Source organism: Typopeltis vanoorti, chromosome 7 (assembly GCF_054136105.1).
Source record: "Typopeltis vanoorti isolate ZY-2024b chromosome 7, IOZ_Tvanoo_1.0, whole genome shotgun sequence".
In the NCBI taxonomy this organism is placed as follows: Eukaryota; Metazoa; Arthropoda; class Arachnida; order Uropygi; family Thelyphonidae; genus Typopeltis; species Typopeltis vanoorti.
In genome coordinates this window covers 34820842-34840567 of record NC_143555.1, presented here as the reverse complement: position 1 = coordinate 34840567, position 19726 = coordinate 34820842, and the positions used below count along the sequence as shown (strand labels likewise).

The 19726-nt window shown below is 35.5% G+C and overlaps 1 protein-coding gene across 2 annotated transcripts in view; it reads left to right on the top strand.

The window, feature by feature from the left end:
* The window catches only part of LOC150104577 (methylthioribose-1-phosphate isomerase), a 147141-nt gene that overhangs the window by 101554 nt on the left and 25861 nt on the right, over positions 1 to 19726 (top strand). Inside the window, exon 6 of one of the 2 annotated variants that reach the window (XM_090395790.1) lies at positions 18359 to 18718. The exons of the other annotated variant lie outside the window; for it this stretch is intronic. Coding sequence (XP_090251916.1) covers positions 18359 to 18378 — 20 coding nt within the window. The 3' untranslated portion in view covers positions 18379 to 18718. Of the gene's footprint in view, positions 1 to 18358; positions 18719 to 19726 lie in introns of those variants that run through there. 2 annotated transcript variants of the gene reach the window in all.

The window sequence follows — 19726 nt, the reverse complement described above, 5'->3', positions numbered from 1 at the left end:
AACCTCAACAAATTTGGGTGCATGAAACTGCCCCAAATTTGGGAGACTTTCATTTTGAGAACTTCAGCCCAACTGCCAAGACTACCAAATTAGCCCGCAAGAGGGCACCATTAGGACTTTAGGAACAAAATTAGTTCTGATTTTCTTCCTCATTTGCTTTGTTAGTTCCTTAGTGCACATACCATATCTTTATGTTCCCGAAGATGGCAATGTGACATTGCCGAAATATAGAAGTGATTCATTAAAATTATCTTTAATTAATTTACTTTATATGCGTTGTCAATTCCGGAAATTAATTACCAGTTATCATCTCATCCAAGAATCCACATCCTCTGCAGGCCACCCTGAAATTTACCATATTCACCATACCTGTAATTTGCCCTATATAGAGGAAACAGGACACACAATTCTTGTCCAAAAAAAGGAACATAAATAGCACAATAAATATGGTAAAGCCGGCCTTTCTGATCATGCCATGAATACTCTATAGCATCGGTTCCCAATCGAGGGTACATGCTGAGCCATTCAGGGGTACACAAAAAATAATCAGTAATGGCGGAAAAAACCTCATTTCCACTATTTTACATTAAGATAGGCACTGAACAAAAGTGTCAGTATTTGAAAACAGCTATTTTAAAAACAAGGGATACAATTTATAGAAATGGGTTTAAAAGGAATACATAAGTGAAAAAGGTTGGGAACCACTGCTCTACAGAATTGACTGGAAAGGCACTTGTTGTTTACATCACACCAAAATATGGTATAAATGTAAATTTAAGGAGTCCTGTGAAATTCTTATCAACCACCCTAATCTTAACAATAATGATGCCCTAAAAATCCCAAGAATATGGAAGGCAGATTACCTGCATAACCTTTCTGCCTAAGAGTCGATTATAAATACGATTATAGGTCTTAACTCTAATAAAACAACTCTCGTGTTAAATTAGGACATCACTTTTGCTGTAAAACTATCTATATGAAATTGTTCTCTGATGTTGTCATAAATAGAATATAGTTTTGATGTAGTTAATTTCGTTTATTTATTTATTTAATTAATTAATTACATTTTTTTTCACTAGAGGTCAGTCCAGTGGAATAACGGTTGATCAAATCATTGTCTCTTTGGCATACTGTGTGTAATGTAGCTTGTCTCTGTATATATGTATATACTCCAGATGACAATCTTAATATGAAAGTTGAAACATTGGGAAATTAAAATAATTATTTATAACACAGTTGTAGTCTCCATAATTTGTCTGAAATGTAAGCAGAAATTAAGCAGGGGTGGGGAAAGAAAATTAAGAGAGCAAATAAGAAACAACAAAGCATAGAAACATGTAAGTTAGGAAGTAATGGAAATCAGATAAGTGATACTGTTTGTCAAAAGAAGGATGTTGTTTGGTATGGTAATTCTATAATAAAACATGCTATTGATGAGTGACTTATAACTTTTGAGTTTTCCCAGAGTGAAAATTAAGAATATAAAGGAAGCAATTCCAAAACAGAAAAGAAAAGTAAACAAGATTGTAATTATAGTAGGTACTAACAACTTAACTAGCAATAAGTTTAGTATGAGCAAGGACATGAAAGGGGTTGTTGGAAGAGATAAGAGTGAGAAAGTGAAAATCAATATACATGTTGATATAATAAAAATGAATTAAGAAGGGCTATAATGGCAAAAGATTCAATGTGTAGGCTGTGTAGAAGGACCGATGCAAGTTTTTGGATGTGTGGAGAAATATTGAGGGAAGATTGGATTTGTATAAGAAGGATCGCCTACACCTGAATGCATTTAGTATCAGGAGTCTTGAAAGACTAATTACTAGTATAAGACCTAACACAGCGAGTCAGGGAAACTAAATTATAAAGGGAGGAAAGGTGAGAATGTGAGTGAGGAGAGAGAGAGAATGATTTCAACTTTTTGTTCATCTGGTTCAGACCTATCAAATGTGTGCAAAGATGTCTACATGTATAACGCACTAGTAAGAATAGAGATTTGCAAGTTGTCCAACTGTGTCATGCAGACTGCAGAAAAGAGTATACAAAAGAACATGCTGGTAGATTATTATTATGTCTGTACACAAATGCAGAGAGTATCAGAAACAAAGAAATAGAGTTTGTTGCCTTCTTCAACATGTTGGGATCTCAGATTGTAGGCATTAGTGAGAACTGGCTATCAGAATCAGAAAAGAAAAATACTGTACTCCTTACACTCGATACCAGATTGTATCGAGTGTAAGGAGTACAGTATTTTTCTTAAGGATAGGAGAGGAGGGAGCGTGCTGCTAATGATATCAGATGACGTGAATCCAGTTAGAACTCAGACCTGTTTTTGTAGTACTACTACTAAAACTTAGTCACTTAGGAAGTGACTAAGTTTATGAATGTTCCATTTAGAAAAGGTTACATGCTAAACTACAAAGCAGGAAATTATGACCAGCTGAGAAATATACTGAGTTCAGTGGAATGGGATCGGTTGCTGGATAGGAAGAATGTTGACAGTGCAATGGAAGCATTTAAACAATACTTAAATGATGCGATATTAGAATGAGTCCCAAGACTTTGAAGAATAAATAGGGTAGGAGTCAAATGGATGTGTAATCTTATTAAGCAACAGATTCATAAGAAAAGGATGATGTGGAAGGAATACCGTGTGCATAAGGATGTCTGTTATGAAAATTATCAGCAGCAGACTAGAATAGTCACAAATGTTGTATGAAATGCAAAGCCTGAGTATGAAAAGAAACTGACTCTGCGTGCTAAAGATAACCCACAAGAATTCTATCAATGTGCTGCAAGTAAAAGAAAGAATGAGTTTGAAAGAACAACTCTTCTAAATGCAGATGGTGTGAGGGTAACAGATGCAGAAGAGGTTGTTCAACTGATGAGTGCCAATTTTGTTAAAAGCTATTAACCTGGTATGCAACATTGAACTCACTGTTACCTCTTCACTGGATGAAGAAACTCAGGTGTAAGAGGATGAGGTATTAAAGCTGTTGCACAAACTGAATAAGAATTTAGTAATAGGAACTGTTGGGATATTAGCACATGTGCTAAAAGAGTGTCTTCTGAACTGTCTATTCCTTTGAACAGGTTATATAATTTGAGTCTCAGAACAGGGGAGATTTCACACGAATGGAAAGATTGTATGGTAATTCCAATGCAGAAGGGTGGTGCAAAGACCGATGTATCCAACTATCGACCAATTAGTATCTCAGGAGTGGCGGTGTAGATTTTGGAAAAATTGGTTAGGACTCACATTCAGAAATGGGTTGACAGTGAATCTCTACTTTGCAATGAGCAACATGTTTTTACTAAGGGAAGGTGATGTTTTAGCAACTTGCTAACATTCTATAACAAAGTTACCATTGAAGTAGACAAGAAATGGATACATTATGATACTTTTGGATTTTCTTAAGGCTTTTGACAAAATACAGCATATTAGACTGCATAAATTGGAGAATATGGGTTTGGATTATAGAATATTAGTGTGGATAAGAGGATGGCTGACTGATAGATATCAAAAATTGGTATCTAGGGGATGTGAGTCTGCAAGATTTAAGGTAACCAGTGGTGTACCACAAGGATCAGTACTTGGTCTACTGTTATTCAATCTATACATTAATGATATTGCAAAGGATTTTATAAGCAACATACAGCTATTTGCTAATGATGCAGAGATAGGTAGGATAATCAGGAATGCTGTTGATGTGCATTACTTGCAGAATGATTTGAATAGGCTGGAAATGTGGGCATGGGGAAAAGGATGTCAGTTCAATGTCAGTAAATGTAAAGTCATTCATTTACTTAAGTGATTCGATATCCAGTGTCATATCATATTGGTGTGATTATGCTAGAAGAAACTGATAAGGCTAGGGATCTTGGAGTGTTAGTAGATAAGAAATTGAAGTTCAGGGGCCATGTAGCAAAGATTGCAAATACAACTCAAAAGATAATTGCAATGCTGAAACGAATGTTCACATGTAAAGATAAAGATGTTCTTTTGCCTCTTTACAAGCCCTTGATAAAACTTCACTTGGACTACTGTGCACAAGTATGTCTCGTATAGTCTCTTGATTTCCATTGTGATTCCGATATATTGGCAAGAGTACAAAGGAGAGTGCTAAAAATGATATCAGGATTGTGGAATACTGGTTATGATGATAGATTGAAATTTGTAGGCTGCAGATAGTAGCAAATAGGAGAAAGAGGGAGGGTGATAAGATTAAAACTTATAAACTTCTGAAAGAATCATTCTTGTTGAGAGGCTTATACGCTGGTTAGACATAATAACTAATATTTAAGGAATTGACAGCGTATACTGGAAATATAGATTAAATAAACTTTAATATACACTTTCCGATATTTCGGCGAACGTTACGTTGCCATCTTCTTGGGAACTTACTAAAAAGACACGTGCACACAAGTACTAATACAACAAATGAGACTGAGACTGAGCTATAACAACGCTGGAAAACGAGCTTTCACATACGCTGAATCACGAGCTTTGGTCGGTACTACATGACATCTCGTGTACGGCAGCTAAAAAAGAATTTGAACGAGTACGAAGCCGACATATCAACAAGTTTGATAAATTAACAAAGAACTCGGCGCCCAAACTACAAACCAACACTGTGGTTAACCTATCGTCAGCTACCTTAAAGCCAGAAGCACTCCACGCTCTGTCACGTGGTCACAACTTCGCCATTGCTCCTAGGAAATTACCGGCCGAGGAATTAATGATTCAAATTGAACGCGGGATCCGCCAACTGCCCAACCACATCGCCAACGATATCAGATTGGATGTAGCCTGTGTTCTCAACAAAGCAAAACCTCCAAAATCCAACATATCCAGTAGTGAATACAAGGCACTACAAGAATTGAAAAGAAACAAAAATATAGTGATCACCAAAGCGGATAAGGGAAACGCCACTGTGGTACTTAATCTTAAAGATTACACAGGTAAGCTCAAAGCTTTATTATTAGATCGTTCCACTTACCTCCCCATTAATTACAATCCCACCAACTCACAAATTAGAAAACTCCATAGGCTCCTTAAGAAGGTCACTTCTTGGCCTGTGGAGATTACTAACAGACTAAAACCCTATAACTCTAGACCCCCCCGCATATATGGGCTCCCAAAAATACACAAAGAAAATGTGCCATTACGTCCCATAGTGGATGGCATTGATTCCCCCACTTACAAACTAGCCAAGCATTTAGCCAAAGCGCTCTCACACTATAATACTGGCAATACACCATCACACATAAAAAACTCAGCCCACTTCAAAGCCAGTATAAGAAACCTTACACTCCAACACAATGACATAATGGTCAGTTTTGATGTCTCCTCCCTATTCACGAATGTCCCTCTCAAAGAAACCTTAGAGCTAATCCAAGCTAAATTTCCTCCCGATATCTCAGCCCTATTTCAGTTTACAATGAACTCAGGCTATTTCGTTTGGCAGGAAAAATTCTACAAACAGATAGAGGGGACAGCCATGGGTTCACCACTTTCCTCACCCGTGGCCAACTTCTTCATGGAGATGTTTGAAGAGAAAGCCTTAAACTCAGCCCCACAAAAACCTACCATATGGCTTCGCTATGTTGATGATGTTTTCGCTATTTGGCCACATGGCCCGGATTCACTCCTCGCCTTCCTAACACACTTGAACAACCAACACCCTAGAATCAAATTCACCCTGGAAAAAGAGGAAAACAATAACCTCCCCTTCCTAGACACACTAGTCACCCGCCAACCTGATGGAACCTTGGTTTTCTCAGTTTATAGAAAACCCACCCATACAGGCAGATACATTCACCAACAATCCCACCCCCCCCCCCTCACAACAATATGGAGTTATTAAAACATTATTCAACAGGGCAAAAATAATCTGTTCTAATAATCAAGCCCTAACCACTGAACTAAATCACATCCGTGACACTTTCTCAGCCAACGGCTACCCCCTCCAAAAAATACTTAACCCAGTTATCCACAACCCACCACCCCCTCCCCCTCACAAAAAAGATTACTCTAAATCCATCACTATTCCCTACATCAGAGGCACCTCAGAAAAAATCAATAAAATCTTAAAAAAACATGACTTGACCACTTGTTACAGACCACATAGAAAACTGGCATCCCTTATCCGCTCCACCAAAGACCAACCACTTCCCCTAGACCTACCTGGTGTATACCAGGTCCCTTGCAGCTGTAAACTGTCCTACTTTGGCCAAACAGGCAGGACAGCAAATATCAGAATCTCAGAACACAAGGATTACATCCGATTTCACCAGTACAGCCACTCTGGGCTTGCAGACCACGCTCTGGATACTCGCCACAGAATAAGATGGAAGAAAGCCACAGTAATACACCGCAGCAAGTTCAAGTATGAAAGACTATTCATGGAATCAGCCTCGGCCCTTAGGAACATGCCAAACCTCAACAAATTTGGATGCATGAAACTGCCCCAAATTTGGGAAACTTTTATCAAAAGAACTTCAGCCCAAAGGCCAAGAACTACCAATATAGCCCACCAGGGGGCACCATCAGGACTTTAGGAAAACGCTAGCGTCCTAGCCTCAGTCTCATTTGTTGTATTAGTACTTGTGTGCACGTGTCTTTTTAGTAAGTTCCCAAGAAGATGGCAACGTAACGTTCGCCGAAATATCGGAAAGTGTATATTAAAGTTTATTTAATCTATATTTCCAGTATACGCTGTCAATTCCTTAAATATTAGTTATTATTCTGAAAGAATCATACAGGATTTACGTTGACAGGATTTTTCAATTTATAGAGGGTGGAGAAAAGACGAGGGCATCCTTGGAAGCTGAGAATGAACGCCACTAAGAAGGGGATGAGGACTAGATTTTCTCTCATATGGTGGTGGTGGTGGTGGTGTGTGATTGAATGGATTGCCATTGGATGTTGTGAGTGCAAGCAGTGTGAATGAATTCAGGAGTAAGTATGATAGTTGGTGTGTGTAGTGTGTGGTTTCTCTCGATGAGTCCCTGACTCCCTGGAGGTCTCTCTTAATAATAATAATAGTAGCATGAACAATTTTTAATTTATGCCAATTCTAGATTTTCATTTTGAAATGGTTTGACTTTCAAAATTTGGTATTGAACTTTTTATGGATGTTGACCATCAGCTACTTGATTAGAAGTATGTAGAAGAATGGTGGCTGTCAGATCAGTGCATCTCCTGTGAAAAAAAAACATAAAAAAAAAGACAGTGTAGAAACAAACTTACAAAAAAATGAATGAGCGAAGGAGTGTGTGTGAGAGATGGGTTGGGGGAGTATCTGTTAAACAGTTTGCCCTTCTCTGGGTACAATCAAGTATTCTTAAGAAAATTTTAAGTGCATTATGGGACACTAAGGCAAGTGATGTGAAGTCAGTCCGCCTTTGGCCTGAGTTGTCCCAGTCCTGAAGATACTTCAGGTGCAAACTTTGTTTGCTTACACTTGGATAAAGGATTAAACTAAATATATAATTTATAGTCTAATGAAGTGAAAAAAAATTCCAAAATTGTTTTATATATATCTTTAATTTGAGTTCTTTGCTTAATCTTTTATTGTTCCATATTTTGTGTTGTCTGTCCATTGTTATCCATCCATTATTGATTCTGTATTTTATGGTTTCGAAATACTCAAGATCTTCAGTGATCATTGATCCTAGATAATTAAATTGATTTTCTTGTTCTATATTATTGTTTCCTATTTTCATTTGGATTGCTTCCCTTTTTTTTCCTATTACCATTAGCTTTGTTTTACTAAAATTCATTTTCATATCATATTTGCTACTTGTTTGATGCAGCTTGGTAAGGATATTTTCTAATTTTTTTTTTTTTTCACTGTCTGTAGGGATAACTATGTCATCAGCATACTTTAAATGTGTTATATTTCTTCCATTTACAGTTATACCTTCACATATCTGTAGTTCTTCATCTACTACTTCTTTTAGGTACAGGTTGAATAAATATGGTGACAATGGGCAGCCTTGCATAACTCCTTTTTTAATCACTGTTTGATCTGTTTCTATATTTTATACGAGCATTCATTGCTCGTGTCTCTGAATAGTAATTATTGATACAATTTAATAGGCATTTGTCGACCCCTCTGTTTTCTAGAATTTTAAAAAGTTTGCTTCTGTTTATTTGAGTCAAAAGCTTATTTGAAGTCTATTAAACAGCAGTAGAGTTTTTTCTTATTTTTGTCTCATAAAATCTGCTAATCTATTTAATGTGAAAACTGCATCTATTGTGCTTCTCCTATTTCTAAATCCCATTTGCTCTTCTTCCATCTGTTCTTCATAGGAATGTTTAACTCTGTTTTGAAGAATCCTGATGAATATTTTATAGCAGTGGCTTAGAAGGGTGATAAGTCTATAGTTAGTGCAGGACCTGACATCTCCTTTTTTTATGGATGGTATGATTTGGCCTGTTCTCAATTCTAGGTATTATTTCTGGGAAAATTTCCATGTTACTCCTCTAAAAGGAGGGTGCTCGTGAGGCAACAGTAGTGCTGGTGTGCAAGAATAGCTCCAGATTCAGATAAGTTATTCTTGAAATAATTAATTATATATGAGTGATTGTTTGAGTAAGAGCTGCTAAAAAAAAAAGTTGTGCATTATTAGTATTATTAGTGTGTGGGATATTTTGTTTAAACTTAATTACAAATTCATTGTTTTTGGTCCTTAGAGTAGTAACCAGCAGAAAAATGATGGCGGCAGTTTTGTCAGTGCATGACTTTAACTTAGATTTCAGTCGTTTCGTAAAGTGCGAGATGTGCTACATGTATTCTTTTGATTACATAGATGGTTTGTAGACATTTAGGGCTGATGGAAGGAGGGTATGTGCGAAGTGTGAGCTAAACGAGGATTTGATGAGTGCTAATATTAATTTGATGACAGAAAGTGTTAGTAGCGAGAATGTTGTGGGAAAAAAGAGTGCTCATTCAAAAGAGAAGCATGGTGTGAAAGAAAGGCGAAAAATTGTTAAGAAAGCATTGAAAAAGAAAACGCAAAGAAAAAGAAAGAATTGCATTTGTTATAGCTGTTTTATTGCTGTGATTAAAAATTCCATAACTATCACCAACATTTAATTTTTAGGATTATGTAAATATTATAAAATATCAGTAATTATAAAATATTATAAATATCAGTTCGTCTAATGTTGGTTACTGTCATAAGATGGAGGATCATGTTAATAATGTTGAACGTGCAGCTGTGGAAATAGAGAAGAATGAAATGGATATCAATAATGAAATAATGTGCTTAAATGTTATCCTTCATAGGACAAAGCAAAATATGCAGAAACGACAAGAGTTAAGCAAGGCTGAAAAAAAGAAAGAAGCAAGTGATCCAAAAGATTAATAAAGACCAACCAAACAAACAAAAAAAGCAAGCTAAAGAGAAAATTATGTATGGGGACTCAATAATCAAGGGAGTACGAAAGCAAAAATTCACGATATTAGCCATGCCATCTGGATACAAAAAAGTAAGTCAAAGGAAATGATTGTCTTCATTAGTACCAATGATTTGAGAGGCAAGAGGTATTCTATGAGAGATGATGTACAGGTGCTGTTAGAAGAGGCAAAACTGAAGAGCAAGAAGGTAAAGATTGTAAGTCTCTCTCTTATCACCTATAATAAAGGCCAACTGAGAAGGAGGAGGGCATTGATAGCTAATGAGTAGAATTTGTGGATCTGTGGTCTCTGTTTGACAGAAAGAAGGATTTTTACAATGCAGATGGACTGCATCTGAATGGTTTTGGTGTTAGGTGTCTGGAGAGAGGGGGACAGCTGTGTTCACTGAGCCTGCTGAAGTGCAAATTCAGGGAAACTTAAGCAATTAGGGTGGAAGAAAGTGAGTTTTTGTGTGAAGGCACCCATGAAGAATGAGTGTGAGAATGACCAAGTGAGGAATCTAGTCTCTCAAGTAAAAATATCGAATAGGGTAGTCAATTCAGAAAGTAAAGGTGGTGAGGGAATAAAGGGATGTTGCCGTTTATATATACTAATGCCAAAAGTATCATGAATAAGAGGAAGGACTTTTTGGCATTGGTTAGTGCAACCTCGCTAAAACGTATAGGCAAAAATTAGAGTGAGATTTGGCTAACAGCAGATAATGTAGTTACAGGGATTGAATGTGAAGGGTTTAGTATTTTCAGAGAAGATAGGATGGGGAGGAGTACTGTTGATGATAGTAGATGAATTGCAATCAAAAACAATAGGAGACAGAAGGGAGGGTGGCAGTTCATTTGAAGCGATATAGTGTGAGATTAAGACCAGTGAGACAAAATATACAGTTGGTTGTTGCTATAGGACAAGGAGTTCCACAGATGATCTGGAAGACATGCAATGCAAAATTAGTACAATGAATACAGGTCAAGTGATTATTATGAGGATGGGGACTTCAACCATGGAGATATAGACTGGAAGGAAGAAAGATCACATGGCTGAAAAGAAATAGAATTTATACACCTACTGGGGGGGGGATAGTTACTTAAGGCAACATGTGATGGAGGGGACTAGGGGTGGGAAAGTATAGAACCTGGTCATAGGATCAGAAGAGCTATCCATAACCAAGGTGACTACATTACCTGCAACTGGTGAAAGTGACCATGCAGTCTTGACTTGGGAGATTGTAAAATATGAGGAATAGTCTATCACGAAAGGGTATTTGTGGAAACTACAAGGCAGGTGATTATGACATGCTCAGGAAAAAGCTTAAATATGTACCATGACATAAACACTGCAGGGTAAGGATGTTAACAGTGTACATGGGATATATTTAAGGGTCTTCTAGAAGAAGCAGTATTAAATTGTGTACCTAGGGTAAGGAAGGTTAATCAGGTAGGAGTTAGATAGATGAGTAATATCATTAAGCATGAGCTGCAGAAGAAGAAAATGCTGTAGTGGGTATATAAACAGAAAGGTGATCAGTAAACTCATGAACAGTACAAGGCTCAAGCAAGGAAGGTGACCAGCATGCCAAGGATGGCAAAATCAGATTATGAGAAGAATTTATCTGAGGAAGGCCAAAGGAAATTCGAAAGGGTTCTATCATTATGTGGAAAGTAAGAGAAAGAATGACTATGGAAGATTAACCTTAATGAGTGATGATGGTCACAAGGAGACAGAAGTAGATAAAATAGTTGAGTTACTGTGACCACTTTGCAAGGATATATCTTTTTAGTGAGGTTACTGCTTTAACCTAGGTGATAGACACTAATGTGGGAACAGAGGTGAATGAATTGGAGGTGCTTAGGATATTGCAGAATCTCAATGTAAATACATCTGTGGTATTAAATGGGATATCAGCTAGCTTTTTTGCAAGAATTTACAAGGGAACTGGCAATGCCTTTGACAAAGCTGTTTAATTTAAGTTTTAGGTCTGGTAGAGTTCCAAGGGAATGGAAAGAGGGCAAAATTATAAGGGAGGTTCTAAGACCAGTAGCAAATTATAGACAAATCAGTATCTCAGATGTGATGGTATAAAAGAACTAGAAAAATTGGTAAAAAAAAAAAAAAAAGAGAATTCAAGAATGGGTAGATAAAAATATGATACTGTATGAGGGTCAACATGGCTTTGTGAAGGGTCGGTGATGCCTTTGTATTTACTAATTTTTTATAATAGAGTAATAGCTGAGTTGGATAAAGGAAATGGCTACACAATTATTTTGCTGATTTTCCAAAGGTATTTGACAGAATAATACCGCATGGAACACTGTTACACAAATTAGAACAAATGGAGATGGATATGACACTGGTTAAGTGGATAAGAGGGTGGCTCCTGGATAGATATTAGAAAGTAGTATATGAAGGAACAGAATTGAGGCAAAAAGAAGTGACTAGTGATGCCAAAAGAAAGAAAAAGGTTCCGTGACATGGTTGCCAACCTCCTAGGGGATGACACCTGAAGAAGAAGAAGTGATGCCACAAGGTTCAGTGCTAGGACTATTGCTGTTTAATTTGTACATAAACGATATAGGAAGTGACCTGAAAGGAAATATTCAGTTGTTTGCTGATGATATGAAATTATGTTAATAGTTAATCAAGGGGATATGGAGAGCTTGTAGGGAAATTTAAATAGGCTGTCAGTATGGGCGAAAGTTAATGGTTGTCAATTTAATATTAAGAAATGTATAGTTATGCATTTTGGAATAAATATATTACATATTACAAGGTGTGTATGACATTGATGGCACTGTACTCCAGGAAATATATGAAGCTACAGATTTAGGGTTGGTGGTAGATTGTTAAAGTTTATTTAGAGGACAAATTGCTAAGGTAGTCCATAAGATTACTTGGATAGTGAAAAACACATTAACAAATAGAGGTAAGGAAGGTGTAATTCATCTTAAGACATAGATACACCCACATCTGGATTACTGTGCTCAGGTCTGGTCCCTTGGGTTTCTTGGGGATGAGGAAATGGTGGAGAGGATTCAGAGGCAAGTGACCGAGATGGTGAGTGGCCTGTGGAATTCCCTATGAGGATAGATTGATGGTATGTGGATGCAGAAGTTGGTTGGTAGGATAAAAAGAGGAAGATATGATGAAAACATTTAAATTGCTTAAAGGATTTTATAGGATAGGGCAGCATTAATGTTTCAGCACTTCACCAGAGGGACCAGAACAAGGGGTCATCCATTGAAGTTGAATAAAGGTGTGGTCAGTAGGGATGTGAAAACTAGATTTTTTGTAGGCATAGGTTTCTGTGGTTTAGCAGTTCATAAGAATGATTCCGGTAATTGGACCACACTTTTATTAAGATAAATAACAATAAAAAACAAACCCGACAAGTTTCATAAGTTGTTTGACTTACATCTCCAGGGGTCAAAGGTAACTAAAAGTTTAAACATAAGAAATGAGAAATTACTCAAAATAGTTCATGCTATGCAGTTGTGGCCATCTAACTGTTCATTAAATCAAATACTGTATCCGAATGCAGATTCAGTGCAATGCTAAGTTTGAACAATGCTTGATGCTGTCACATTCTGTTGTTCACATTCATCATATGGCCAGGAACAACAGAGGAACTAACTGCTTTCAAAGATTAATCTGAATAATATACACAACAACATAAAATTTACTTTGGAACAAGAAGAACATAAAAAACTTCCCTTTCTTGATATCCTAATAGAAGTCAAGTCAATGAAAAAGATAATAAATTATCCTTCTCCATCTATAGAAAATCCACCAACATAGGAAGATTTCTTAATGCAGCCTCACACCACCATCCCTCGCAAAAATAGGTTTAATGAAAACCTTGAGAGACATAGCTTATAATATTTCCAGCACAGAAAAACAGAGAAATGAAGAATTACAATATTTAACACAGATCATCAAAAAAAAAAATGGTTATGAACCTAAGACAATCAAAAAAAATCCTCAGCACTCCTCCTACAAACATCTCACAAAAGCAAGATATCAAGAACGCAATCGCACTTCCAAACATCAAGAATATTACAGACAAAGTGGCCAAATTACTAAACAAACATAACATCAAAGTTGCTTTTCTACTGCTGGAAAAAATTTCAAGATTTCTACATCCCCCAAAACCTCCACATCATCCTTTAAAAAAACCTGGTGTTTATAAAATTCATCGTTCCTGTGGCATCTGCTACGTAGGCCAGACAGGAAGATCAGGGGAAATTCGTATGAATGAACACCAGAAAGATGTGCAAAAAAGAAGAGAACGCAAATCAGGCCTAGCATACCATACAACTTCCACCGGCCATAATGTACTCTGGCAATAAAAAAAAAATGTCTTACATTGAAAAAAATTGTTACATAAGGAAATTTAAAGAAGCTGCAAACATGCTTAGAATTCCAATGTAATGCAACAAAAATCAGGGCCTAATTCTACACCAAGTTTGGTCAGCTTTGATAAAAAATATACCCAAGTCAGACCTTGGACAATGTGGACGTGAACAGCAGAACATGACAGCATCAAGCATTGTACTGAATCTGCATTTGGATATTTAATTTAATGAAAGATGGCCACAACTGCATGGAATGAACTATTTTCAGTAATTTCTCATTTCTTGTGTTTGAACTTTTAGTTACCTTTGATCCCCCTAAAGATGCAAGTCAAACGACTTACGATTAATTAAACTTGTCGATTAATTATGACTTTAATTAAACTTGTCAGGTTTGTTTTTTATTATTATTTATCTTAATAAACATGTGGTCCAGTTACCGGAATCTTTCTTATGAACTAGATTTTTTGCTTGGAGAGTGGTGAATGAGTGGAATGGGTTGCCAGAGTCGGTTGTGAGTGCTCTTTCTGTTACTTGTTTCAAGGAGAGGTATGATAGATTGGGTTTCCCGCGATGAGTCTTCAGACTCCATGGAGGTGCCCATATAATAATAATAAAGATTTATGATTTCTTTACATAATGTTTCTACAATTACTTTTATGGTTGCAGAGTCTGTTTCTTATAGAAGTTTTTTTATTTCAGAAAAATGGTCTAACATGCCCAATAAACTATTTCAACAAGTTTTTGAATCTAATATTAATGAAATTTCTTTGCCAATTTCAGCTTTTATATATTTTTGCAGTATATTATCATTTTTTGTAGGAGATTTGCAAAATATTTTAATCACCTTTCTTATTTTTGATATTAATGAATTAAGTTGTGTATCTTGTAAAACATTTCCTGATTACTAGTCACAAAATTGTCATATATGATTTCTAAACCATCAAATTCGTTTTCAGTAATTTCTTCCTTTGTTTCTTGAGAGTCTATGGTGTAAAGTACTTGAATTACAGCCAAATGAATCCCGTGGGCAATGCGTAATTGATTATCAATATGCCAGTGTTATATATGTGGTTTTTTTCTCTATTATATTTATCTTATATCTTTGCTTTATACTCATTCACTCATTATATTCATTAGTTTTATTACTAACTTATTCACTTGTACTTATCTATCTTCTTACTCAAACCTTGCTCATCTAAAATTCTACCGGCTGTTGCATTGTTATATCTTCATTTTCTTTCGCTATTGTTATTTAATATACTAACTAACTTGCTTTCTTAATAATGCCCTACTCAACTCTACCTAGGAATGCTTCCTTTTCGGACACTAGCAAATTTATTTTTTATTGCTGCGCCAGCCAGAGTCCTATAATATGAGCTTATTCAAAATTCTGGAAAATATTCCTAGGTTAATTGGCATTCATTTTAATATGCACTAAATAGATACTGGTTCTAATTGCAGTCGTGACCAATAAATCTATTACTCAAACACTCTCATTAAATTCCCTCCCGCTATGGTTCTAAATTTTTGCAAGTGGTAATTTGAATTCTCAAATCAAGCACGAAACAGGCATATACAATAAAACATGTTTATTGGAACAAATTCACTTTACAACTATAATTGAAATGGGATATCAAGCTTTACAAAATCTCTTACTAAGTTAGTTACTCAATACTAATTTAAGAAAGCACTCATAGATCAACTTGGCAATTACTCATACTCTATGCAACATTAAAACAAGCTAACTATGTTATTCAAAATCAAACTCTTAATTCTTGCTACATTAAAATACATTTCTCAACCCGTTACTATTCTGATATAAATCATCTACAAATTATCAGATTCACATATAATCTCAGTCACATGCAGCTAAAATTTCACTCCTGACATTCCTTTGTTTAGCAGAATTACTCTATCTCAAAATTCAAATCCTTATTATAGGCCACTATGAAATGTCCACTTAATATGATCTAACATTAAATTCTGTCTCATTTAAACCTACAACAAAGGTCTTTACGTTACCCAATCCTTTTCTTCCGAAGGTCTGTTAATGGCCGCGTGTATATCGGGTCCTCCTTCCTTGGTAACTTCCGCAATGGGCTTACGACTACGCCGTCCATTTTACATTCTTCCCAGACTCAAAATTCTCACTGCCTCGATACAGCGCATTCTCTGCTCCTACTTGAGTGGGACATCTCTCTCGCTCGTCCCTACTCTGTTTGCTATTCAGGAATCTTCGAAGTGAAGTCAGGAACAACCAGAAAAAGCCTTGCATTATCGCGTGCATTGCCTTGCATTATCACATATATTGCCTTATATATCGTCCCTTTTTTTCCCATACAACCCTTCGTCTTCATACCCTTAAGGTGATCCTTAAGTCCTAGTATTCTTGGGAATCCCGCTTACGTCATCTTCATTGTACGTTATAGCTGGCAGCATTACAGCCGATACGTGTGTATGTAACTCGACCTTTGCACTCGTACTCTTAACTTCTTTGGCGACTTATTAAGTTTAAGACAGCTTAATGGGACAAGATTATACTGCAATTTCCTTATTAAAATTTCACTAATCCTATAATCCTTCAGTTTAACCTCAAGTACAAGATTTTTCTAGTACAATTTACATGTTATTATACAAATTCGTTTACAACATAAATTCAGAGCTGTGTGCTGTCAACCAGGTATTATCTGAGTTAGCCAAATTCTTATGTTAGATTCTGAATGAATAAATTTCTAAAAATCGTCCATTCAGGATCTAACACCAGTTCTTGAAACCTTTTTCTTAGAGCTGCACCATCTCTTATTAATGAAACATAATGAAACAAAATATTGAATTGTTTTAATTTGTGTTCTAATAATTCAACAATTGTTCTGCTAGCAAAGATCCATAAATACAATAAATAATAAATTTAGTTTAATCCTTTATCGAAGTGTGAGCAAACAAAGTTTGCACCTGAAAGTATCTTCAGGACTGGGGTAAGGTGGTACAACACTAGGACAACTCCTTGCAAAGGTGAAGCAAGCTAACATCACTCCTATCTCAGTATCTCCCATAGGAGTGATGTTAGCTTTGCTCTACCTTTGCAAGGAGTTTCCCTGGTGTTGTACCACCTTACCCCAGTCCTGAAGATACTCTCAGGTGCAAACTTTGTTTGCTCACACTTGGATAAAGGATTAAACTAAATTTATTATATTATATTCTAACCAAGTGAAAAATAAACATTCAACATCCATAAATACGTTGCAATCCAAGATTTCAAAATTCAAGAGCAACATCAAGATTTCTATTCATATACTGGTGGTTTCTAATTAATGTCTATTCGTCACAAATAATACTGATGTTTTCTCTGCAGAATGTACAATTTGATATTTCGCTTACATCTTTATGAATTTTCTGACCATACTGCAGAACAGTTTTGTTAATCGGATTTGGTGATTTTGGAATGTCATTATAACCGCTTAAATGTAACATCCTTCTTAGATTTTCAGATGTGCAAAATTTATCAAAAGGAAATCCATTCAACATAGCTAAACAAGTTATTACTACCAGAAGAAAATCATCATAGGTTTTTTTAGAGAAAAGCAGTAATTTTTGGAGGAGGAACTGTCAATTCGCATTTACCCTTTTCTTCAGGCTTTTGCTTTAATAAATTAATTTTATATTGTTGTTGTTGTTGCAGATGACTATGTAGCCCACTTATACTCCCACCAGCTGCTTTAATTGTTTTTAAGCATTGCTTGCATACACCTGTGTCTCTTTCTTTTGTTCGAGTAATAAAGCCACGGTGAATTTCTATCCATGCCTAAAATAATGAAAATAATAATAATATATTCATATTTAAATAATAGTATAATACTAATAATTAACTGTTCTACAAAATATTAAAAAGAGATCCACAGTTTTCAATTTTCGGAAAAAAGAATGTCTAATTTGTAAGTCACGTTCACATACAATGAAATGTACCAACTATACTGAGTTAGTAGCGCTGACTCAGTCATGTAGTCTTGTAGTAATACCTGATTGGTCTAACCAGAAACTTTCTGCATGTGCATGCACTGAAAGTTGCAGAAAAGAAACAGGTCTCACTCGCCCACCACAGAAAAGACTGTTGATGTGCTTGCTCCAGTTTCATTGTAAAAATCTGCAAAATGACTACTGACATATGTCGTTTAGGTTGTGTAAAAAGAAAGCAAAATTAAATATTCACGTAATATATTTATTAAATTCATGGTTTCTTCATAAAAACAAACATAATCGATAAAACTATATTTGACCATCATAACTAATTTATAATTAATTTGTCTTATATTTGAATCATTAGTTGAAAAGGAAAATTGAAATATTTTTCTATGTATGAATTTAACTTTTTGATGTTTTAGACTTGTAATGGATTTGTTGGAATGTTGTAAGTTATAACTTTGAAGTTATAACTTAGAACGTTGTAAGTTATAAAGTCAAGTGGTATGTTGCATTATGGGTATATAAACAAATTGCCAAACTGTCCAGTATACTGCTGTAACATGATACTTTAAAAATGAGTAATAAATGACAAACTACTTTAACAATTGAATTATTATTCTTACATAGGGAGTCCAAAGACTCGATGAGAGAGGGGCACCTCCTCTACAACTCTGTCTCCAACACTCATTCCACCAACTACAATGAACTGCAACTACACCAACGATATCTACTGCCAACCACCACTAGCATTTTCACAGACAATCACAAACATCTATGCCCATGGTGAGATTCGAACCCACAGCCTTTTGGCTGGAGAGCAGATATGCTAACCACTCAGCCAACCAGGCTGACCAAAAAACCTGCATACAGTCAGTTGGATTCAAACCTATGCGGGGAAACCCCAAGATATTTCTAGTCCTTAACCACTCAGCGTTGAAGTTAAAATATTTGATGCTTTGGTGTCTTTAATATATTAAACTATAAACATATGTAAAAGTGTATACTAATAAATATTTAGCTTCAAGGAAATGATTTCATGTCTACCCATTTTTACCAAATTTATCAGTAAAAAAAAAATCAATTTTTTACTGATAAATATCAGTAATTTATTTTGTTATTCACAAGATCACTTATCACTGCCTGATAAGTGATCTTTTAGTGGGTGTATAATAAAATATGAAACTAGAGAGCTAAAAAGCTCATATTTGTATTATACATTAATCAATTCACCATTTTTTTTTTTGAGCCATTGGTCTAGTATTTAGACTGCATTTTTCAGTTGCAAACATTGGACCATTATTGCAGTATCATCTGCATTTAAAGCCAGTGTGGTGGCAACTGTGCATGTCAACAGAAAGTTAAATTCCTGATAAGCGATCTTTTGGTGGCTGCATAATAAAATATTAAACTATAGAACTAAAAAGCTCATATTTGTATTATATAAGATATTACAGTAGATAATAATGCAGATGCATCTTCATTTCATAACAAAATATGGAAACAATCGAAAGTAAGAATTGTAGAAACGTTTTTGAAAATATTTTTAGGTTTTTTTTTCTATATTTGGTTATAAAATATGGATGTATTTATAATATCCTCATTCTTCAGTATCTTCTTTATTTCAAATGGAAGCATCTTATCTCTATACTTAAAAATTTTAGTTATTATATTTAGGGAAATCAAAATTTTCTTTTTCTTTTTGAATACTATCAAAATGAAGACTATCCCAAAAGTCTTCATTTTAGCAATGTACAATAAACAGAAATAGGAGATATATGCTTATTTTGTAGCTAAACACACACGTGCACACGTACCCCCCCCCCCCATATGAAAACTTCAAGAGTTTTGAATAAAGAAGAGAGAGAGAGAGAGAGCTTATGAGAAAATACAATCCTCAGCATTCAAGTTGCCTTAGCTTGCACTACTGAAGAAACTTTTCAAGTTTCTTAAAATACAATTCTTTGAAACAGAACTGCTTTAGTATTGAATGAGAAT